The 24,917-nt window shown below is 48.7% G+C and overlaps 1 protein-coding gene across 9 annotated transcripts in view; it reads left to right on the top strand.

Annotated features, from left to right (window-relative positions):
* Positions 1–24,917, top strand: part of COBL (cordon-bleu WH2 repeat protein) — a 275,514-nt gene that overhangs the window by 129,344 nt on the left and 121,253 nt on the right. For 5 of the 9 annotated variants that reach the window (XM_045052139.1, XM_045052146.1, XM_045052143.1 and 2 more), the window contains one exon: positions 508–582. The exons of the other annotated variants lie outside the window; for them this stretch is intronic. In XM_045052139.1, coding sequence (XP_044908074.1) covers positions 508–582 — 75 coding nt within the window. The remainder of the gene's footprint in view (positions 1–507; positions 583–24,917) is intronic. 9 annotated transcript variants of the gene reach the window in all.

The raw sequence follows: 24,917 nt of genomic DNA, 5'->3' as shown, positions 1-24,917 counted from the left end.
CTGTAGCCGGTGGCCAGTGAACCATCAATGCGAAACATCGCTCTTCACGATGGAGCGAGATACCATGATTGTTTATCTTTTGTGGACAGAGAGTGAGATGTTCGGTGAATTATTTCTGCTGCACTCACTGAGCAGACTTAGAAAGCCCCAACCAACACTTGTTACTTAATTGGTTTTCGGAGCCCACTCATTCGGCCCAGACGCACTAACTACTGTTTTCCTCTTGTGCGTTTTCCAAGCGGACGATATGCTTTTGGGAAAATGCAAAAAGAAAATGCCTCCCCGTGAGTCATGGATTTCACAACCAGTTTTCAGATCAGTGAGCACTTTGGTTAGGGGCTTCTGGGTTCCTGGGCGGAGGGACAAGGCCCAGGATTCCCATCTAGAGTCTGCTGCCTTGAGGACCACGCTGGTATCTTTGGCTGCAGTAATCGCTGAGGATGACTTTCGACCTGGGCTTGCTTGACCTTTGACCTGGAGATGACCTGACGCGTGTCTGTGTTCCAGGCGGAGCAGATCGGGCGGTGCGGGCTGGACGGCGATGGGGACCCGTCTCGGTCGGCTCTGGGAAGGGGCTCGAATGTGAGTACTAACCCCGCAGGGGCTTCTTGCTAACCGGGCGTGCTTCTCGCTGCGTCAAGGAACCTTCTCAAAATGGAATCCTAGATTCGTTTGGTTGTTAGGGTTTTGTGCTTTCAGTCTGGATAAATGCACAAAGCTGCACACGGGCTACTCGATTACCTGCCCGTGCTACGCCTGGAGCAGGTACCAGTCCGCACGGTCAGGAGGATCCTCGCTTAGAAGGACTGAACTTACGCCCTCCGGACTCACTCCTGTACGCTCAGGAGGAGCTGATGGTTTGGGGGCCACCTGGCCCTCTTTCCCACCCTGAATCCACCAGTTCCCAAACTCCTCAACTACGCTTTGAAGGGAAATTTATTCAAGTTTTATGTATTTATTTTTTTAGTTTTATTTTGAGAGAGAGAGACAGGGGAGAGAGAGGGGGAGAGAGAGAGAATCCCAGGCGGGATCCCCACTATTCGCACGGAGCCCGATGTGGGGCTCGAACTCACAAACCATGAGATCATGACCTGAGCCGAGATCAAGAGTCTGACGCTTAACTCACTGACCCACCCAGGTGCCCCGAAAGGATTTGTTAAAACTACCTGTGCCCTCATGTTTCAAAGTTGGCATGTAAAACTTTTCTTCATAATTAAAAAAATTTTTTTCACGTTTACTTATTTTTGAGAGAGAGAAAGAGACAGAGAGACAGAGTGCGAGCAGGGAGGTACAGAGAGAGAGAGGGAGACACAGGATCTGAAGCGGGCTCCAGGCTCCAAGCTGTCAGCATAGAGCTTGACGTGGGGCTCAAACCCACAGATGACAGGATCATGACCTGAGCCCAAGTCACAAGCTTAACTAACTGAGCTACCCAGGTGCCCCAAACCTTTTTTTCACGATTTTATTATTTTTTTTTATTTTTTATTTTTTTAAAAAATTTTTTTTCAACGTTTTTATTTATTTTTGGGACAGAGAGAGACAGAGCATGAACGGGGGAGGGGCAGAGAGAGAGGGAGACACAGAATCGGAAGCAGGCTCCAGGCCCTGAGCCATCAGCCCAGAGCCCGATGCGGGGCTCGAACTCACGGACTGCGAGATCGTGACCTGGCTGAAGTCAGACGCTCAACCGACTGCGCCACCCAGGCGCCCCTTTTTTTCACGATTTTAAATACTTGAAGGAAAAGAATTCATAGTATGTTACAAATGCTGACATTTAAAGTATATCTAATAAAGATACGCTTTACCATCACATTGTAAACATTATATGGGCAAACCCTTCTACAGCGATAAGAAATTTTGCATTATTTTCCTTTTCCGTTCTGCCAGTCCCCGTGTAATATTCTGTTCTAGTCAACATACATTTTATGCTTAAAGGTCTTTCATAAAGGCTTAAATGAAATGTAAGATAAAAACGTCTATCGAAATTGGATTCTTTTAAATTTCACGTGATCATAAAGCTTTAAGGAGAAAAACATTCTTACAGATTAAGTTCACATTACAGCTGCAAATAAATAAAAGCAGTATAAATATGTTATGACTTTTGATATATAATTGTTGAGCATGAAAATTCACTTTTTTAGAAGTTTTTTTTTATTTTGAGTGGGGGAGAAGGGCAGACAGAGAGAGAGAGAGAGAGGAGTCCCAAACAGGCTCCATACTGGCTCAGCACGGAGCCAGACACAGGACTCGATCCCACAGACTGTGAGATCACAATCAGAGCTAAATGAAGAGTCAGACGCTCAACCAACTGAGCCACCCAGGTGGCCCTGAGAAGTTAATTTTTTTGAAAAGATGTCACCTTTTAATAAGACAAAAAGTATTTTTTCCATTTATTTAATATATCCATTAATGAACATAATTTTTTTTTTTTATAAATACAGAATTTAAAAAATTTTTTTTTTCAACGTCTATTTTATTTTTGGGACAGAGAGAGACAGAGTATGAACGGGGCAGGGGCAGAGAGAGAGGGAGACACAGAATCGGAAACAGGCTCCAGGCTCTGAGCCATCAGCCCAGAGCCCGGCGCGGGGCTCGAACTCACAGACCGCGAGATCGTGACCTGGCTGAAGTCAGACACTTAACCGACTGCGCCACCCAGGCGCCCCCATAATTTATGGATAAATCTAGATAAGCTTCCACATTAATTTTGGGACTCTTTTATATTAAGCCTTGAAAAACATTTTACATAAATAAGTCTACAAAGAAGGAAAAGTTCAGTTGTTTGCAGTTCCTGAAGGTTATTCACAGAGTGATCTATTGTGAAAATGGTTTTGAATGGACTTTTTTTTTCTTAACTTTTTAATGTTTGTTTATTTTTGAGAAAGAGACAGAGCGCGAGCAGGGGAGGGGCAGAAAGAGAGGGAGGCACAGAATCCGAAGCACGCTCCAGGCTCTGAGCTGTCAGCACAGAACTGACATGGGGCTCAAACCCACGAACCGTGAGATCATGACCTGAGCCAAAGTTGGACACTTCACTGACTGAGCCACCCAGGAGCCCCTCGAATGGTGTTCTATCTCTACCTGATTAAGTTCTTTTCAAATTTGTCAACAGACAAGATTTGGAGGCCATTTGACTGGTAAAGGACTTGTTACTCAATCACCCTGGAGTTATTGACTTCTGGGAGGTATAAGAAAAACCTTATCCAGACTTACCAAATAATAATTATACTCATTCCTTGTAGGCATTTTTTTAAATACCATTTGAAGACTTCCTTCCTGAAGGAACAAATGTGATAGAAACAGGCGTAGACATTAATATATGTGAAGAATTAAAAAAATTTTCTTTATGTTTATTTCTGAGACAGAGAGAGACAGAGCATGAACGGGGGAGGGTCAGAGAGAGGGAGACACAGAATCTGAAGCAGGCTCCAGGCTCTGAGCTGTCAGCACAGAGCCCGACGCGGGGCTCGAACCCACAAACCATGAGATCATGACCTGAGCCGAAGTCGGTCACTCAACCCACTGAGCCACCCAGGCACCCCATACGTTTAGGTATGATGTAATTATTGAAATGATATGCATTGTTTCTAGATAAAAGTGTAAAAAGTAAAAAAGACCAGTTTGACATCATACTCTTTTTTTTCCTTGTTCTATTTTTCTGTAGTCTCAAGTTAGACTTCCCAGCTGCTGATTTTACTAATGTGTTGATCTGGGCTGGAGAGTAGCAAAGCTGACCGTTTTCTTTTTCTTATTTTATGGAGATACAGTTGCCGGGGAACATGCTGTTATTTATAGGCATACGACATAATGATCTGATGTATGCATGTACCATGAAATAATCACCCCAGAGAGTTTAATGCCCCCACTCCCCAAGATATTGTGACTCTAGGTGGTGATGGATGTTATAGGCACTTTCTGAACCTAATATATTATCAGCAGGGTTCAAATTTGAAATATTGTCAGCATTCCCTCACATTTGCCAATATAGTGGGGTTTTTTTAAATTTTATTTTATTTTAGAGAAAGCAAGAGAGGGAGAGCACGAATTGGGGAAGGGGCAGAGGGAAAGAGAAAGAGAATCTCAAGCAGGCTCCAGCCTCAGTGCAGAGCCTGACGCGGGGCTCGATCCCACGACCCTGGGGATCATGACCTGAGCTAAAATCAAGAGTCAGACACTCAACCGACTGAGCCATCCAGGCGCCCCACCAATACAGCGTTTTTTAATGAAATTAAAAAAAAAATCTCATCCCAAATTTAATTTAATTTAATTTTATTTTATTTTATTTTATTTTATTTTTAACGTTTATTTATTTTTGAGACAGAGAGAGACAGAGCATGAACGGGGGAGGGCCAGAGAGAGAAGGAGACACAGAATCTGAAGCAGGCTCCAGGCTCTGAGCAGTCAGCACAGAGCCCGACGCGGGGCTCGAACTCACGGACCGCGAGATCATGACCTGAGCCGAAGTCAGACGCTTAACCGACTGAGCCACCCAGGCGCCCCTCATCCCAAATTTTAAATCTGCTTTTGTTAAGATCTGGGGCTTATAGCCACTTTGGTTTATGGAGAAAGTTTGCCCTATAAACGAATTGGCAAAACAAGCCCTTATTTTCCAACCAAGAAGCCAAATCAAATTTAATTTGGGTTAAAAAAAAAAACTCACATCATACTTTAAAATTTAAGTGAGTGTGTTAATACATGTCCCCATGACAATGATATGACTTCTGAATCTAACAGTAGATGTGTGGAAATGTTTCAGTTCCTCACATGTCACTTTAAAAACATAGGAGTTTAATGCCCTGAACTTAATGCTACTTTTCCCTTTTAATGGTCATGGGTTTTTTTCTTAATTTTAGTTTTTTTAATTATTTTTTTATATTTAAATTCAAGTTAACACAGTGTAGTCTCGGCTTCAGGAGTAGAATTTAGTGATTCATCACTTACACAGAACACCCAGTGCTCATCCCAAAAAGTGCCCTTTTTAAAAAAATTTTTTTTTTACATTTATTTATTTTTGAGAGACAGAGAGAGGCAGAGCACAAGTGGGGGAGGGACAGAGAGAAAAGAAGACACAGAATCCCATGCAGGCTCCAGGCTCTGAGCTGTCAGCACAGAGCCCAACACGGGGCTCGAACCCACAAAGCGCAAGATCATGACTTGAGCTGAAGTCGGATGCTCAACCGAATGAGCCACCCAGGCGGCCCCAAAAAGTGTCCTTCTTAATGCCCGTCACCATTTAACCTACCCCCCACCCACTTCCCCTCCAGCTACCCTCAGTTTGTTCTCTGTATTTAAGAGTGTCTTATAAGTGCCTCCCTCTCTATTTGTATTTTGTTTTTCCTTCCCTCCCCCTGTGTTCATCTGTCGTGTTTCCTAAAATCCACATGTGAGTGAAATCATATGATATCTGTCTTTCTCTGACTTATTTCACTTAGCGTAATACACTCTAGTTCCATCTACGTTGTTGCAAATGGCAAGATTTCATTCTTTCTCATCGCCCTTTTTTAAAGTGTATTTCTATTTAAGAGCGAGAAAGGGCGCTAACATGCATGAAAGTGGAGGAGGGACAGAGAGAGAGAATCCCAAGCAGGCTCCACGCTGTCAGCACAGAGCCGGGTGCAAAGCTCCATGCCACGACCCTGGGATCCTGACCTGAGCTGAAATCAAGAGGCGATGCTCAACCAGTTGAGCCATCCAGACGTCCCTTAATGGCTATATTTCAATGCTCTGTGCAAATCAGCTCTCAGCTGTCAAGACAACCAAATCTCATTGGTTTCCAGTTCGAGGAAGGATTTACACGTGGCCGGAGCTGAGGCCGTGCTCGAGCTAGATGCGGCCGCAGGCACCTGTCCACAAAAGTGCCTGTAACCATTCTTATCTTTGTCTAAATAACCCTGAATAAAATTACCTAATGATTTTTAAGACAATCTCGTCTTTAGTTGTGTAATCTACGCAGGTTTTTACCTGCCCTGACCACATCAGCAATGCCATTTGCTTGGCGAAAAAACAGACTTAAATCCACTGAGAATGGCTTGAAATGTCCATTGACTCATCAGTCTGTAATTTTGGTCTCAATTTTGGCCACAAATTATTGGCTAATGTCTTCTAGGAGCGCTTGGGTGGCTCACTCGGTTGAGCATCTGACTTTTGATTTTGGCTCAGGTCATGATCCCGTGGTCGTGAGATTGAGCCCTGCGGCGGGCTCTGTGCTGAGTGTGGAGCCTGCTTAAGATTCTCTCTCTCCATCTCTCTCTCTCTCTCTCTCCCTCTCTGTCTCCCTCTGCCCCTCCCTCATTCGCGCACATGCACACGTGCTCTGTCTCTTTAAAAAAAAACAAGTCTTCCAATGTTTCATACACTCTATAAGCTACATTTGTGTTTGAGTAAGGAGTCTATTTAATTACACTAGAGGGCTTGGCTGCTCACACCTTTTTACTTTACTACAGTTAAGTATTACAGCTTTTTTTTACAGCAAAGAATGGCCGCATAAATTTTGTTGTGGGCGTTGCTAATCTGTTTGAGTTTTTTTCTCAGTGCAACGTAAGAAAATACATTTATGATATAGATAAATAGAACCTAGGCAAAAACTTCATAGGAACTGTTCAAAGTGTTTATAAGAAAAATTACAAAATTCCACAGAGGCACACAAAAGTAGAATTGTACACGTGGAAGGCACACCGTGTTCTTAAATATGAAGATTCAACATTATTCTGTTGATTGGGTTTTGTCATAGAGCTAAATAAATTGGTTATAAAGTTTACTTGGAAAAATAAACTAAGCAATGACTAGCCAGGAAAACTCTGAAAGGTAAGGAGGGTGGAAAAGCCTAACTAGTTTTAAAATGCTTCTTAAGGGGCGCCTGGGGCCCCTTAAGGGGCGCTCAGTCAATTAAGCGTCTGACTTCGGCTCAGGTCATGATCTCGCGGTCCAATCCGTGGGTTCAAGCCCCGAGTTGGGCTCTGTGCTGACAGCTCAGAGCCTGGAGCCTAATTTGGATTCTGTGTCTCCCTTTCTCTCTGCCCCTTCCCTGCTCTCACTCTGTCTCTCTGTCTCTCTCTCTCTCTCTCAAAAGTAAATAAACATTTAAAAAAAAAACTTTTTTAAAATAAATAAATAAAATGCTCCTTAAGCCTCTGTAATTCAGACCGTGTCATATTGGCCACAGTAGCTCAGTGGAACCCAATAGAAAATCTGGAGCGAGTTGAAGACAGAAATTGATATACAATTTGGCCACGTGTCAAATCAGTGGAGGAAAATAATCTTATTAATTCAGGAATTTGAGATCACTGAGTAGCCACAGAGAAAGATAAAATTGTGTACGTTTTCACCATAAATATGAGGATAAAAAACAAATGAATCAGAAATGTAAATGTAAAAATTGAAACCATACAGTTACTAGCAGAAAATAGGAGTGAATTCATCTGCAAATTGAGAGTAGGGGATACTTTCCTAAACACTGGTGAATTTGACTGCAAAGGAAACTAAATTCTTGAACGACAAAAGACAGGGAGAGAAGGAGGGAAAGGGAATGTTATAAGCAAAGTAAATGTCCAGATGATGAATGTGGGACCAGGGCTCTTAGAAAAGCAATGGCAACCATAAATAAGTGAAATCATAGGGCATTTGTCTTTCTCTGTCTGACTTTATCTTATTTAGTGTGATTCCCTGTAGGTCCATCAACGTCAGTGCAGTTGGCAAGATTTCATTTTTTTCTATGGTCGAATAATATTCTGTCGTACATCTTTTCTATGCATTCAGCTATATATGGGATCAAAAAAATAAAAAGCAAACAGAAATGGACTCATAAAAACAGAACAAACTGGTGGTTGTCGGAGGGGTGAGGGTGGGGGGAATGGGCGAAGTAAGCAAAGGGGATTAAGACGTACAAGCTTCCAGTCACTGGGAAGAAAAATACAGCTCAGAGAATGTAGTTGATAATATTGTAATAATGTTGTACAGTGTGACACTACACTTACCGTGGTGGGCATTGAATGATGTAGAGACATGTTGATTCCCTATGTTGTACACCTGACACGAATACAACATTGTGTATCTACTTCAAATTAAAAAAAAAAAAAAGAACGAAAGAAAGAAAAAGGGGGCTCCTGGGTGGCTTAGTCAGTTAAGCGTCCGACTCTTGGCTCTGGCTCAGGTCATGATCTCACGGTTTGTGCGTCGGACCCCCACGTCGGGCTTGGGATTCTCTCCCTCCCTCTGTCTCTGCCCCTCCCTGGCTTGCTACCTCTCTCTCTCTCTCCCTCCCTCCCTCCCCTTAAAAATAAATAAATAAACAAACATTAAAAAAAAGTGACCTTCTGACCGAGAGAGATATTCATAGAAAGTTCGCAGAAAAAGAGGTGTAAGCGATGCCTAAACAAATGGAAAGTGCTCAGATTCACTCCTCATGAAAAACAGAAGTTAAACCTACAGCAAACTTCCCTTTCACCTCTTCCGGGGTCTGTTTGAACAGTACAAAGCTGGAAAAGGAGAAAGAGCCTTATGTGCCGATGGAGTGTTTTCTGGGATTTTTTTTTTTTAACGAAGGGCGACTTTTACTGGACTTTTAAGTGTCCAACCTCGGCTCAGGTCATGATCTCATGGTTTGCGGGTTTAAGCCCGGAGTCGGGCTCTGCAATGACAGCTAGGAGCCTGCTTGGGATTCCTTCCCTCCCTGTCTCCATCTCTCTCTCTCTCTCTCTCTTTTTCTCTCTCCCCCTCTCGCCCCCCTTCTCCCCACACACGCGCTCGCTCTCTCTCTCTCTCTTTCTCTCTCAAAACAGATAAATAAATTAAAAAAAAAAAAGACTCCCTTGCTAGAGGATCAGGAAGGACTTCCGAGCGCTGCCGGGAGAGTGTGTTGAGTCAGTGCTGCCACTAGGGGTCAGTGTTTTCACAAGCAGAGTGAATCCTGCTGACACTCTGTCGTCCTGGCCTGGAAAGAGCCCAAATTCCCTGTTTGGAATGTCCACAAATGGCGAGTAGAAAGCTATGTCCTGAGGGCTGAGCCACAGGTGTGTGAGGTAGAACTGAGTTTTGTTGTAAAGCAGTTTTGAAGAGAGCTATGGTGATGGCTTTGTACCTTTCGCTCTTTTTATTTTTATTTTTAAGTTTATTTATTTTGAGAGAGAGAGAGAGAGAGAGCATGAGCAGGGGAGGGGCAGGGAGAAAGGGAGAGAGAGAGAATCCCAAGCTGACAGCGCAGGGTGCGACACGGGGCTCAAACTCACGAACCACGAGATCATGAGCTGAGCCGAAGTGGGACGCTCAACCGACCGAGCCACCCAGGCGCCCCATGTTGTGTATTTTCTTGCGCCTGTCTTTCTGCAGACACCCAGGGCCAGCCTCGTGATACACAGCTGTGATTGCCTCCACGGAGCTCTGTGCCGTTCACAAGGTGCTCTATTTCAGCGTGGTCTCTTTGTAATTTGTTACGACTCGGGCAGGGAGCAGCTTCTCTCTCGAATCATCTCAGTTGACTGGGATGCAGCAGAACTCTGCCCCTTCTTTGAGAAGCCGACTCTGAATTCAGCAACCATCGCTGCCTGGTTTTGTTGACACAGCGGAGTCGTTGAGCAGCAAAAGCTGAATGACGTTAAGCTCTTTGAGAGCAGGATACATTTGTTGTTGTTGTTGCTGTTGCTGCCGTGATCGTCCATATTATGCTCTCCTGGTTGTGCCGCCAGCAGCCAGTGCAGTGCTTGGAACCAGCAAGAGGCGCTCACGTGTACCCATGGAAGGTACCCAGGCCACGTTCATGTGCAGCCAGTGAAAATTGATTTCCACATAGTTTGACGCCATATGTCTGATGCTACAGGCACACATTTAGGGGGCGCCTGGGTGGCTCAGTCAGTTACGCGTCCGACTTTGGCTCAGGTCATGATCTTGCAGCTCGTGAGTTCGAGCTCCGCGTCGGGCTCTGTGCTGACAGCTCGGAGCCTGGAGCCTGCTTCCGGTTCTATGTCTTCCTGTCTCTCTGCCCCTCCCCCACTCATTCTCTCTCTCTCTCTCTCTCTCTCTCTCTCTCTCTCTCTCTCTCTCCCATCAGAAATAAATGAACATTAAAAAAAATAAAACTAAAGGCAGACGCTTAGCTGAAGCAAGGCCAGGTCGCATAAGGAAAAAAAGTGATTCGTGCCAAAGCTCATCCCAGTTGCCCAACACTCTAAATTTTTGTGCAGAGATTTTAAATGCTGGTTTCTCTCATTGGAAAGGGAAAGTAGCGGGAATTGCAGACCTAGAGGCGATGGTCCACAGTTCCGGCCACAGTGGTGGGGATTGTGAGTTTCTGCTTCTGCCCTTGAGCTATGTGTCGGCCAGGGGTTGGGATGACCCAGGAGGGGTGCCAGCGGCCCCCTTTGCAAATGCCTGCTGGACACTAATGCCACCCAGGGCCCATCCTGTTCGACGATCAGGACGCTGTAAAGAGGAAGGGGGACAGAACTAGGGCAGAAGCGGGTGAGAGAGAAACTTTATTTTGAGGTTTTTGATGAGTCACAGTGATATCGATTGTTTTCTTTTTTTAAATTTTTTTCAATGTTTATTTATTTTTCAAAGAGACAGAGCGTGAGTAGGGGAGGGGCAGAGAGAGACAGAGACAGAATCCAAAGCAGGCTCCAGGCTCCCAGCTGTCAGCAAAGAACCCGATGCGGGGCTCGAACCCACGAACCATGAGATCATGACCTGAGCCGAAGTCGGATGCTCAACCAACTCAGCCACCCAGGCGCCCCATCCATTGTTTTCTTAAACAAAATTGTCCCAAGTTGTTACTGCCTCCTTTAGAATGTCATCCCTTGCACCGGAACTGTGGACGATGGCCGCTCTTGGGTACCTGTCACCCAGGGCTCCCACATTTCTTTCTTAGGTCGGCCCTCGCTGCCCCTAGCAGGGAGCAGCGGTACCCCGGTCCCCGGAGGGATGAATACTTTCCTGTGCGCTCTCTGTGCCAGAGTCACGTGTCTCTCTGCAGCCAGCAGACTGGCACCTTTTACCAGGAGGACCCCGCGAACCACCCAGGCTGCTGTCTGAAGAGCAAGTCAGGGGGACACTATGGGGAGGGGGAGATTAATTCTACTCTTCGGAAGTGGAGACCGGAAGTTAGGGCACCCGGGTTAGAGACACGGACTGCACGTATATCTACTTCCTGTCACATAATCCGGGAATAATACTCTGGATATTGCCCGCTCAGCGGGTACCCTGAGGGAAGTTGAGTCTGGAGCCTTGTTCCATAGCACGATGAACGCTGTGGGACCATTCCAGAGCAGAACGGAGGGGCAAGTTAGGAGCAAAGGGTCGACGAGATCTGGAGGCTGACCGTGGTCATTCCCAAAAAGGGACAGTTGAGCGTGAGGCGTAATGCGCTGATCACACCTGTGCTACATGTCGAGAGCCAGAAACCGGTCACCTTCTCAGGCTTTCTACTTAGGGCTGTTGTTTAAAATAGTAGAGGATCCCACCCCCCACCCCCCACCCCCAGTCAAAAGTCTAGGGCCAGACTGCTCCACTCATCAGTTCTACCAAACATTCGAAGTAGAATTAATTGTCCTTCTCCAGCTTCCAAAAAATGGAAGAGGAGGGAACACTTCCAAACTCATTTTGCGAGGCCGGCATTACCCTGATAATCAGTTCAGCATCCATGATGGACATAGATGCTGAAATCCTCAACAAAGTATTAAGAAACTGAATTTGATAATTCATTGAGGGGATCATCCAGCACGATTTATTGAATTGACGTGACACAGCACATTAACAAAATCAAGGATAAAAAATCTATAGGATCATCTCAATAGATGCCAAAAAAGCGTATGACAAAAGCCGACATCCATTTATGATAAAAAACACTCAACAAAGTGGGGATAGAGGGAAGTCACCTCAACGTATTAAAGACCATGCATGACAAACCCCTTGTTAACATCATACCTAATGGTCAAAAGCTGGAAGCTTGTCCTCTAAGATCAAGAACAAGACCAGGATGTCCCCCACTCCACTTTTCTTCAACACAGTTCTGGAAGTCCTAGCTACAGCAATTTGTCAAAAAAAAAAAAACCAAAAAAACAACACAAAACAGATAAGGCGTCCAAGTTGGAAAGGAAGAATTATCACCATTTGCAGATGAGATGGTATTATGTAGAGAAAACTTTAAAGACACCATCAAAAAACTGTTAAAACTAATAAATACATTCACTAAGTTCGCAGCATACAAAATCAGTATACAGACATCTGTGACATTATATGCTAATAAAAAACCACCAGGAAGAGAAATTAAGAAAACAACCCCGTTTCCAGTTGCATCAAAAAGAATAAAATAGGAATAAATTTAACCAAGAGGGTGAAAGACCTACATGTTGAAAATTATAAGACATTAATAAAAGAAATTGAAGAAGACCCAAATAAATAGATATCCCATGCTCATGGATTGCAAGAGTCAATATTAAAATGTCCCAAGGCAATCTACAGATTCCTTATAATCCCTATCAAGATTCCAATCACATTTTTCAAAGAAATAGAACAAATAATGTAGAGAACCACAAAAAACCCCAAATAGCCAAAGGAATCTTGAGAAAGGAACAAAGCTGGAGGCATCGCGGTATTTGATTTCAAACCGTATTACAAAGCTATAGTAATGAATACAGTATAACATTAGCATAAAAGCAGATGCATAGACCAATGACACAGAATAAAGAGCCCAGAAAGAACCCATGCACGGATGGTCAATTAATTTACAGAGGAGCCAAGAATATACAATGGGAAAAGGATAGTGTCTTCGGTAAACAGTGTTGGGAAAACTGGACCACTCTCTCACACGTACACACAGATGAACTCACAATGGATTAGAGACTTGAACTTAAGACCTGAAACCATAAAACTCCTAGAAGAAAACATAAGCAGGAGGCTCCTTGACATTAGTCTTGGTGATGATTTTTTTTTTTAATCTGATGCCCAAAGCAAAAGCAACCACAAAATCTCCAGCAATTTTCATGTAATGACACATATTAAATGCGTTCATTTCTCAGGGTGCCTGGGCGGCTCAGTCATTTGAGCTCCCACTCTCGGTTCAACTCAGGTCATGATCTCACGGTTCTTAGGTTTGAGCTGCAAGTCAGGCTCTGCTCTGACAGGGTGGAGCCTGCTTGGGATTCTCTCTCTCCCCCTCTCTCTGCCCCTCCCCTGTTCATGCGCACGCACGCTTTCTCTCTCTCTCTCTCTCTCTCTCTCATTAGATAAACTTAAAAAATGTGTTAATTTTTCATTAAGATTTTGGTAGTGGAATTATTAAATATTCCAGTAATAAAATATGAATGAATATTAACAAAGTTCATTTTCAATTAAATTTTAAAATCTCCATCAGCAAATTGAACTATTAATATCCATTAACCAAAGAAAAATCAACTCAGTGATGAAATGTCCCTGCACAAGTAAATTTGGGGAGATTATATTTACATTTGTGTACACATATGGATGATTCCCTCTTAGTTTTAGTTACTTGAAAATTGCCCTTTGCAATGATGTGGGTGGAGTTGGAGAGTATAATGCTAAGCGAAATAAGTCAAAGACAAGTACCGTACGATCTCACTCATGTGGAATTTAAGAAACAAAACAGACGAGCAAAGGGAAAGAAAAAAGGGGGGGGGGGGGGCGGGGGGAGAGAGGGAGGCAAACCAGAAACAGACTCCTAACTAGAGAGAACAAACTGATGGTTACCAGACAGGACGGAGGTGAGTGAAATAGCAGATGGGGGTTAAGAGTACAGTTATCATGATGAAAAATAATAAAATAATAAAAAAGATAAAATCACTAACAAAGCTACAAAAAAAATAATAAAATTAGAAAAATTAAAAAAGGGGGGCCACCTGGCTGCCTCATTTGGTAAAGCATGCGACTCTTGATCTTGAACGAGGGTCGTGAGTTCAAGCCCCACGTTGGGCACGGAGCCTACTTCAAAAAAAAAGAAAAAGAAAAGTCTGCTACGTATCTTGCGACTGAATGTAACTACCAGCCATAATAACGGGTAGCCACAGAGCAAAATTAGCGGTGATACATTACTTAAAAGCAACAACGGCACATTTGAAAGCCTGGTCGACTAATTTTAACGTAAATGGCGAGCCAGTAAAAGGCATCCTTTGTGCCGTGGGAGTGAGCACGTGAGCAGTGCGAACCTGACAGTCCCCCGTGGCCACCAGGAGCCACCAAAGACGACAAAACCCGGATCCCGGGGAAACTCGAGCCCTATGTGAGTTTAGTGCTCTGAGCACAAACTAATGATGACTTCCAGCGGGCTAGAGCAGGTGGGCCTCTGCCAGAGGGACACGTGGGGGTCTTGTGACCACAGCTGTAGAAGGAGGTCTGTGGTGTGGGTGGTGAAGATCCTTGAGGCCCAGCCGGGGAGGCGGGATTGGACTTGGAGAATGAGCTGGAACAGCTGAGAATTCCCATTTCAGGCATGAGACACAGAAAGGCCTAGAAGCCCCCAGCCCCGGTGTCCACCCCCCCCCCCCCCCCCAAGATCACAGGCAGATTGTACTGCAAGTGTGAGAGGTTTCTCCCAGTGGACTCATGGTCTGGGCCTCTGCCTGCTCCTCCATAGTAAGGAGCACGGGTGGGGGTGGTCTGGGGGGAGGGGGGCAGTACAGCCCACGGTGACAGAGTCCCCTGAAGGAAGGACAACCTGGGAACTGGACACAGTGGCAGTTAGCAGTTAATTGTCATTCTCTCCTGCTTTTGGCCTGGCACGTGAGCTAACCACAGGAGCGGGCTAGGATGGTTTCCGGAACAATGCAGAGGGAGGGGAGGGGAGAAATGTGGACCGTGGCCTCAACAGCACCGAAGGGGTGCCGAACGTGTTGATAGCACAAGGGTTCCCCCCACCCCGGTGCTATTCACCAAGCCGCAGATCTAAGGACGTCCCTAGTAACACATTGGGGGGCACCTGGGTGGCTCAGTGGGTTGAGCATCCGACTTCGGCTCAGGTCATGATCTCACAGTTCGTGGGTTCGAGCCCTACATCGGGCTCCACGCAGACAGCTCAGAGCCTGGAGCCTGCTTCAGGTTCTGTGTCTCCCTCTCTCTCTGCTCCTCCCCTGCTCACACTCTGTCTCTCTCTCTCAAAAATAAAGATTTAAAAAAAAAAAATTTTTTTTTAAAGTCAGGACTTTGAAATAAGGCTGTGTTCTGTCCCGAGATCATGAGCCCCAGGTGGCTCTCAAACACAGATCACTGAGGTGCCTGGACAGCTGGGGTAAGGATGGGCCACTGGCCAGCAGATGGTGAGGTCCCCTGGGTGCGTCCTCCTGGGGCGTCCCCAGGCCGGGCGTGAGCCAAGCCCTCGGTCTCTTTCTGCCCTGGAGGAAATGATCGGTGTCCTGTGCTCACGGGGTCAGGTGGAAAGTCGCCCCGCTAGCTGTTGCTGGTGTTGCTGCTTTGCCCTGGCTTCCTCTTGGCCGAGAAGTCACAGGGCTGGCTGCACGTTGCAGGTCAGGTCCACTGTACCCGACCCTGAGGGACTAATGCTTCTCTCTTTGCATTTTCTTGGCGAGCAGACCGTGTCAGGAAAGGGACACCCTGACTCTCAGGGCTTCCGTCTCTTTTTAAAAGGCCTGGAGCCTTTCTTTCCTCACCTCGTTCTTGGCCACAGCAGTCAGTACCCCCTGGGGACTCTGGGAAGGGTGGGCAGGGCTGCAGAGGTGACGCACTTCCTCCACCGGGCACCTGCTTTCTGATCGGGAATACTCCACTCGGAGCACAGGTGGGCTGGTGCATCCCAGGGCGCAGGGACTCGACCTACCCACGGGTCCCCCCGAGAGGAGGACCTTTCAGGTCGTGGGTGACACGGGGCCGCGTGGGATGGCAGCTGGCACGCGACATTTATAGACAGCTTGGTTGTCTTTAGTGCAGAACCATAGAACTCGAATGTAAGTAATGCATTTAGACTGAAAAACCTAAGTGCACAGCAGCCTGGGAGCAATCAGACTCTCTAGGAGTTCGCGCTAAGAGGACCGGAGATTCTGATTGGTCGCAGGACCAACATGCGGACAGGTGGATGGGTGTGCGTTGTTTCTGTGTGCTCAGTGCGAGCACGTCATACCGGACACACGGGGTTCTGCCGAGAGATGATCAGATCAGTACTGGGAGGAGCAGCAGGTTCCAGGTCTTAGGGGAGGAGGGCGGGGGGAGCCTCTGGCCCCAGAGGCAGTGACTCCTCTCCTAAAAAATCCTACAGAGCATCTGGCTCGTATCTGGGTGAGAAGTCGACACCCCACCCTTAAGTCTCTGTCATTTTTTTCCACTTTATTTTTTAAAATTTTTTTAATGTTTGCTTATTTTTGAGAGGAAGAAACAGAATGTGAGCAGGAGAGGGGCAGAGAGAGAGGGGGACACAGAATCTGAAACAGGCTCCAGGCTCTGAGCTGTCGGCACAGATCCCGATGCGGGGCTCGAACCCACAAACCAAGAGATCCTGACTTGAGCCAAAGTCAGGCGCTCAACCGACTGAGCCACCCAGGCGCCCCTTAAGTCTCTGTAATTTTGCCCTGGGGGACATAGAGCACTTTCCAGAAAGCCAGCGCCCCTTGGTTAGGAGACCTCTAACCCTTTGGGTTTTGGAGCTTCCTGTCCCTGTCTTCAGGGACCTTCCGACCCTGAATAGCCACAGGTGGCCTTCATGTGCAGAACGCTGTCAACCAGAATCATCTTCTGAAAGTGGCCACGTGGTTTGTCACCCTTGTCTCATCGTCCAGGCCGAAAGAAGCCTGGACGGAGTTTCTGCTTCCTCCCGGAGGATTGAGAATTACCTGCCCCCTGCAGCGTCTCCAGGAAACGGTAACGTTTCTGTCCAACACAATCAAACTATAAGAAGAATAGCGACCACGTGAATGTATTTTTAATGACCCGTGTCAGCTCTGTGTATTGGGGTCCTTCGTGGAACACGGAGGCGAGGTTTCTGGGGCTGACGGTGGATGCGAATCCTGGCGTGGGATCAGCCCATGCCGTGTGCCTTTCCTGGATAGCCGGCGCGTGGGGTTACTCTGCCGAGGCACCACCAGGGTGCCCAGGCCACTTAGGTGACGACTGGGCCACGGCGTGGCCGTTCTCTGCATCGCAGCACGGTTTGGCTCCCCCTCTTTGCCTCCGGTGCCCGGGGGTCTGTGGAAGAGACAGCACTCAGTCCTGTGTGTGTGTGCCCGTTCGAGCAAATGGACCCGCCAGTGTAAACGTTGCTCGTAAAACGAGAGAGAGCACCGTAGCCAGAGCAGGATGGTGAGCTCGTGACTCTCGAAGGCGGCGTGATGTGGGGAGAAACCTGGAGCCTGGACGCACCTGACCATGACCCTCGGGTGGGGAAGGTTCCAGGGCGTCCCGGGGAAAAATTATCCACCACCGTGGTCCTCAGAGCTCGGGTCCTTGTGGCCCTTCTGGCAATCGTCAGGCGGCAGATGCTGGTGTTTCACACTGACTCACGGACGGCCGAGGAAAAACTGGGCAAATGGCAGAACGGGGCACCCGTGGCAGGGTGCCCTTTTGTGGAGGATGAGCTAGCCTCAGGCTCGGATGTAGGGAGAGGGATGCCCATTCAGTGAACCAGCAGGCCAGCCTCCTGTCCAGGCCAGGAGACCCTGTGCAGAGCCTCACAGCCAATCCCGACGGAGGGCAGGTGACATTCGTCTCAGGGACCGGGCACGATAATCCGGAAATCGGGGCTGAGCTCTCGGTGATAAGAGGGGTTGCTGAGAGATGCTTCATGCAGAAGCGAGTTACTGTATGTGTGTATGTGTGTGTGCGTGTTCACACACACACAAGCACACACTACACGACTAGGGGGACGTTGTTCAGCAGAGGCTGGCCGGGGCGGTGATGCTGCAGGACTGGGGAGCTCCCCTGAGGCATCCACACACACACCCCTTTGCTGAAATCGGGAACACTCACTTCCTCCTTGGCCTCTTGGTGAAAATACCTGAGGGGCCCCCCGGTAGGGAAGGTTGGCCGGCTTCCCGGGGAGGAAGCGGGGAGAGTTGGCTGTTTATGCTGCCCGGAAAGGAAACAAGTCAAAAGGGAACCTCACATGCTAGGAAGAGCCTCTGGGTCACCAGCATCTGAAGGAGAAGATTAGTTAGGGAAGTGGGGCTCCAGTGGGAAGTCAGGAGGATACCCCGACTGGCAAGAGGGAGGGACTGGAGAGCGTCATGCTTCTGCGCAAGGCTAGCGGAGGTGACCTTAGAATCCAGCCGGGAGAGACTGGTGCTCCCAGAGGGAAGAAAAGAGAAGACAGACCCTCCCTCCTCTCTGGCGCCTGGCCCTGGGTGCCACCTGTCCCACGCCACCCAGTGACCGGGCTAGTGAGGGCAGAGAAGCTGTTCTTGGCTCAAGGCTAGGAGGCCTCGGGGACATGGCCAAGGGCAGGCTGGCGGAGAGCCCACCATGGGAATGTCTTTGGGAGAGCCCAGTCTGCCCACAGAAGCCTGCCCTTGACCTATAACCCGGAGCCAGGTCCCGCCAGCCCCCCCCCCATATCCCACGCACAAAGATGAGAGCATTGCACCCTCCCAGGCCTGCTCCCCAGTTTCCTGATGGCTTGCAGCCATCCTCCTTAACGGTCCTGGTGGCTCCATTTTCCTCCCGGCTTGTTCCCGTCGCAGCAGAGACTGAGTAGAACACCACTGACCTCCTGTGACGCCCCCTGTGTCACGTGCCTCCAGATGGGAAAATCTGCCTCTGCCCTCTGGGTCTGTCCTCTGACTCCCTGGCTTCCCCGGGCCCCCAGGCTGGCCACCCCCAGGCTCTGGGATGTGCAGCTCCCAGCAGCCACCTTCTCCTGACCCTCTTTTTATCTGAACAAAAGTTAACGTCTTCACGAAAGACGTCGGGAGAGCTGCACCCCAGAAGCACAGGGTGACAAAGGAGAATCTCGAGTAACCTGCCCAGGGCTTTGCAGGCGACCTTAGGATGTGTGTGCCCAGAGGTCCCCTCCCTGTTGCCTTGAAGACATACATTGGACCAGCTGAGCATCCTTTGGGGCATCAGGGCCTCTGAGAGACGGGTCAGGGGTGGGGCCACTGGTAATTCGTTAGTGGTAAAGTACCAGAGTTTATGAGTGATTTACTGAAAGCACACAAAAGGCGTGGAAGGTGTGCCCTGGAAAAACATCGCCATTTGCTTTGTGATGTGCTGTCCGAGGGCACCTCCAAGGGTAGGGTTGCGGGTCTTGGACAGACGCTGCTTGCGAAGGTTAGTCACGCACGTAAATACCAGCCACCGTGACCTCCCCAAAATGCCAGTGGCTGATGCTGTGAGTCTGTCCCCGCAGAGAGAAGGAACAGCAAAGCACCAGTAAGCCGGGCAGTGTGGTGTGATGGCTGGGGGCGGAGATTCTGGAGCGGTGGTTCTTAACCTCGGTTCTTGACCCGTCGTTCTTAAATCTTAACCATCACAAGGAGATGCCTCGTGGGCAGCAAGCACATGAAAGGATGCTTGACATCACGATGAACTGGGGGACTGCAAATCCAAACCACAGTGAGATACCAGTTCACACCCACTACGGTGGCTATAACTTAAAAAAGAAGAAGAAGAAGAAGAAGAAGAAGAAGAAGAAGAAGGAGGAGGAGGGGGAGGGGGAGGGGGAGGGGGAGGGGGAGAAGAAGAAAATAGCAAGCGTTGGCAAGGATGTGGAAAAATTGGAGACCTCATTCTTACTGGCGGGAAAGCAAAGTGGTGCACCTGCTGTGGGAGACAGGTCAGCGGCTCCTCTGTAAGTTTAACGTAGAATCTTACGGGGGGGCCCAGGGTTCCACGCCTGGGCGCCCACAAGACCTGACAAGAGCTTTTCAAGCAAGAACCTGGACCCACACGTTCAGAGCGGCTCTTTCACAAGAGGCAAACACAGCCCAGATGTCCATCCACAGATGAATGGGTACCCAAAATGTGCACTGTCCGGACAAAGGAATATTATTTAGCTGTAGCAAGAATGCAACCGATGCGTGCTGTAGTGTGGACAAACCTTGAAATCCGTCATGCTAAGTGAAAGAAGCCAGAAACCACCTAATGTCTGATTTCATTTGTATGAAGTAACCAGCACAGATAAGTCCACGAGTCAGAAAGCATAGCGGTGGTTGGTTCACAGGGGCTGCGGGGAGAAGCGCGCGAGAAGTGGCCACGTAATGGATACAGTGTTTCCTTTTGGGGTGCTGAAGGTTTCCAGAACAATATGCACCATGGTGATGGCTGGACGGCATTGTAAATACACTTAATGCAGCCAAACGGTACACTTTGAAATGGTTAAAATGGTAAATTCGAGGTTGTATATTTTGGCACAGTCTTTTAAACAAAGAAAAAACAACGGATGCCTGGTCCCCTCCCAGGGTCTCTGCCGAAGCTGGTCAGTTTCCCCCAAAATTGAACTTGTGTTTGCGTGGCCTTTCAAAGCTCCCAGGGCATGGGGGTTCTGGTGTGGGGCCAGGTTTGAGAACCAGCTGTGCTGGTGGGAGGCCTCGCTCGGTGGCCCCCGTTTTTGACCTGTGAGATGGGAGTCCTATGGTTACCTACCTCTGACAGTTGTTACAAGGATCTAACGGGTGAGTGAAGATGTGGCCGCTGAACGTCTCCACGTGTTTGCTCTTAGCAGGGCCACCTGGCATCTAGATTGCCTCCTTGACCAGGTCAGTCCTTGTTCCGGAACTCTGCCCGCAACAGGTGTTCAGCTCCGATTCCCTCCCAGGAAGCAAGACCATGCTTCTCTGTCCAGGACCGCCCTCGGAATGCGGTTGTCCCGTGTTCTTTGCAGTGTGGCGTTCTCCCTAGACCACCCGGATCGTAGTCCTGTTCTGGATCTCGAATTCTGGGGCCACTCTCATCTGCAACGTGGTACACACAGACCGCGGTGATGAGGAATGCGCAGGTGAGGGCAAATCGTTTCGAACAGTGCTTTGGCCAGCGCAACCCCGGAGGGCCACGGTGGGACCACAGTGAGTGCTCCCCGCCTCTTCAGACAGTCCTCCCACTTTGCTTGAAGATTGACTCACCCAAAGAGAAATCTCATTAGCTTGATTTCCTCCGCCGAGCGTGACTCAGTCACTTGGCATTAACAGAGGAGCCTCCGGATTTGATGACGTCCCAGAAACCGTCAGATCTCGTGCAGAGAGATTTGTTGTCACCTTACTTTGGCTTCTGTGTCACTAGAGACAGACAGCCAGCGTTCTCATTTCCTTTCCTCATGCAGCCTGTGGTATTAATCAAGTGCTCATGAGCCCCTCGGTGTGAGAGGCCTCCTTCGGCTTGTGGGACTGCGGTTATCGAAAGTGCGCCCCACCTGAGATCTCACTGCTGATGAGCTATCGTAAGCTCATCCTCCAATCCAGCATTCAGAACATGCCACCGTGCAGGTGACAAGAGATTTGCATGCACGTTTGAAAGGGAAAACCTTGGCTTTCTTCGTGATTAGGGTTTGATGATGTACTTGAACAAGAACGTTTCCCCCCCACATTGAACTTGCGTTTGCCAGAGTTGAAATCTCACATAGAACCATAGCACGCATCTCACATGTACACGTCGTGTGGACTTAGGTCTTTCCCTCCCATTTGTCGGCTGGGGTCCTCCCCGTGAGGCCCACCTGCAGCCAGGCCCCTGGCCCCACGCCCTAACCACACTATACGGTGCGACTTGCTTTTTGGCTTTGCTCCTCCAAATCCCAGCAAGCCTTTGCACTTGGGTTGTGTCTGCTCTCTCACGCAGGGCCCACTGGGCTTGGAGATCGTCTCCCAAGACCCCGTGGGCCACCAGGGTCACGGTCTTCCTGAGTGTGGCCAAGACATGGTCTACATCTTGGATCTACACAGGAACTTGCTTCCTTTTCATTCACAGGCTTCTCAGAAAGTTCTGGCTTCCTACCACTGTCATCGTTAAACTTGCCTATGATGACTAGTCAACATATTCCCTGCATTCACACGTCCGCTAACAGGTCTCGATCTCATGACTCTCCTACAGCAAAAGCCGTTAGAGGATCACAGCTCAGCCTGTGTCTACACAGTGTTGTTAACAGAAAATCAAATGCTACAAGTTGGATCCTCTTGGTTTGCTTATTTTTTTAACTTATATATTTTTTTAATGTTTATTTATTTTGAGACAGAGAGAGAAGATAGTGTGAATAGGGGAGGGACAGAGAGAGAGGGAGAATATCTCAAGCAGACTCCACGCTGTCAGCACAGAGCCTGACGCGGGACTCGATCTCACAAACCTCGAGATCACGACCTGAGCCGAATCAAGAGCTAGGTGCTTAAATGGGGCGCCTGGGTGGCGCAGTCGGTTAAGCGTCCGACTTCAGCCAGGTCACGATCTCGCGGTCCGGGAGTTCGAGCCCCGCGTCAGGCTCTGGGCTGATGGCTCAGAGCCTGGAGCCTGTTTCCGATTCTGTGTCTCCCTCTCTCTCTGCCCTTCCCCCGTTCATGCTCTGTCTCTCTCTGTCCCCAAAATAAATAAAAAACGTTGAAAAAAAATTAAAAAAAAAAAGAAAAAAAAAAAAGAGCTAGGTGCTTAACTGACTGAGCCACCCAGGCGCTCCTGGTTTGCTCATTTGAAGAAGAGATCCTGCTGGTAGAGAAATGACCCCAAATTGTTCTCGTGTTTATAACCGTCGAAGAGCTTACGTGATTTAGCATTTTGCCGGCTGAAATAATGGATCCCGACCAAGAAGCTTCTGCAGCTTTCCCAGTAAAGGAACACCATCCCTCCGGCATCTGCACGGAGCAACTCAGCCAAGAGAATGGTCATTTCCCAGCATTTCATGTACCAGACACTGGATTCGTAAGTCCCTGCCCTTCCCGGGGATCAGTTCCCACGAAGCTGGCATGCTTTAATATACCTCTTGGTGTGCATTTACTCTGGATTGACTCTAGAGCTCCAGGGTGCCAGGAACCAGCACACCCTCTGGCTGAGGGATGTAGCTAATGGCCTTCAGGAAGGCTGTGCCATAAGGATAAGAGAAAGCAGACAGAGAATACCTTCTTGGGAAGGGAACTCTGCCCCACCCCTTGCCCAGGACGGTGCTGGCAGCCACGGAAGGGAAGGAGAATATCCTCTCCTTTCTCAGCAGAAAACAGCAGGAGCTCCACCACCCAGGTCCCCGGAGGCTGTCTGTCTGCCCCATCAGGCTTGTAACGGACGGATGGACGGTCCTGCCCTGGACTCCGCCAAAACCAGTATTGGGAGGCAAGAAGGTGGGAGAACAGGTCTGACTGCATCTTCTGGCCCGCTTGGTTCTTTGAGCAAGCAGGCGGAAGAAAAAAGTTCTATTGACGCCTTTCAAGAGGGGGCAGCATAGTGTAAGGACAGGAGAGGCAGCCGGGCTCCTGGATCCGAGTTCATCCCATCCGCCGGCAGCTGGGCCGGCCTGAGTACCTCCGCTGTCTCCTTGGGCTTCAGCTCTCCTCCGCGTTAAAACTCGAAGATCGTGCCGTCCTAAAAGCGTCCGATCCAAGCTAGGAGATAGGCTTGCCCGCGGCTGTTTTAACCACAGCCACCGCCACCAAAATGCTCTCCTTCATCTCTAAACAACAACTGTATCTGAATCCCTAAACAGTCACGTCAAAGGATGTGCTCCGACTTTGGGGAGACGGTGCGGACCCGACAGGTCTCACAAGGTGCGGTTTGAACGACGTCAGTTTCGGATTGGCCCGTTCGTCTCTCTCCACGCAGAAACACGTTCTTGCCAGAGTTTAGTGCGTCCCTTCCTGTCCACGTGGATGGCGTGCCCTGGTGTGTTTGTAAAGGTGCCTCGTACACGTGTACACGAGGACATGGAACAGAGGAAAACTCGCCACAGCAGTCTGGGCTTCCCGAAAGAGCGGTGCTTCTCGGTTTCTTGCAACGTACTGATCTCTGCCCAATTGTCAGTGAGTGTGTGAGCCCCGCGGTTCTTCTAGGGAAATCCAGCCCTCCCGGAGCCTTCATCAGGATTCCCTGGAGCGCTCGGGCTGCGACAGCCAGCAGTGCCCTCTGCTGTGTGGTGCTGGCCCGACCCAGAGCCTGTGCCCATCCTGCTGGGTTAGGGGCACAGCTGGTTCTGGAGGCCAAGTCAAAGCCATCCCCCAGCCATCTAGAAACTCGGGGCTTCTCTGGGACTGGAGCGGGTGAGGCCGTGGTGGGGGTGGGGGGGGGGAGTGCATCTCCGCCAGGATTCTTGATTTCAGCTCAGGTCACAATCTCATGGGCGTGAGACTGGGCCCAGCGTCAGGCTCTGTGCTGAGTGTGGAGCCTGATTGGGACTCTCTCGCTCGCCCTCTGCCCCGTTCCCCTGCTCGTGTGCTCTAAATAAGTAAGTAAATAAATACCTCTGGCAAAATCAACTGTCACGGTGTTGGTCTCATTTTGAGCAGAGACACAGATCCTGAAATTGGCAGCTTCTATCTCTCTTTGTATTTGTCTCCTCCCAGATGCGTGTGTGAGACAGGATCAAGTTACCACTGTGCTCTGAATGTAACAAATGACCTAAGTGAATATCAGGGGTGTTGGGGATACACAGAGTTCAGCGTTGTCTCTGACCTGACTTTTCCAGTGGACAGCAGCCTGTCAGGTGGAGCATACAGCCCACAGCGTGAGGCCCCGTGAGGTCTTGGTGTGACGGCTGGGTTCACTTCGTCCCTTTTTCTCTCCATTATCCGTGGCTTTTTCCTTCATGATTGATCGGGCTGAACTCCTAGGAGAAAAAGTCCTGAAAAGCAAGACTGTAGTAGCCAAAATATGGATTGGGGTGCCCACCATTAGAGAAGGGCCAGACTCATTCCCCTACCAAAATGAGGGGGGGGGGGGCTTGATTTAAAAAAAAAAAAAAGATGTTATGGACCCATTTGGACCAGAACAGGAAACCAGATCCCTCTTGCAGGAAAGCCGTGGTCTGTCCCTCATGGAACTTTGCCACTTTGTAGCAGAAGAGCCCCTAAATT

Source organism: Felis catus, chromosome A2 (genome assembly GCF_018350175.1).
Source record: "Felis catus isolate Fca126 chromosome A2, F.catus_Fca126_mat1.0, whole genome shotgun sequence".
NCBI classification, from domain to species: Eukaryota; Metazoa; Chordata; class Mammalia; order Carnivora; family Felidae; genus Felis; species Felis catus.
Note: the sequence above shows the minus strand (reverse complement) of the source record. Positions and strands in the feature narration are given on the sequence as shown.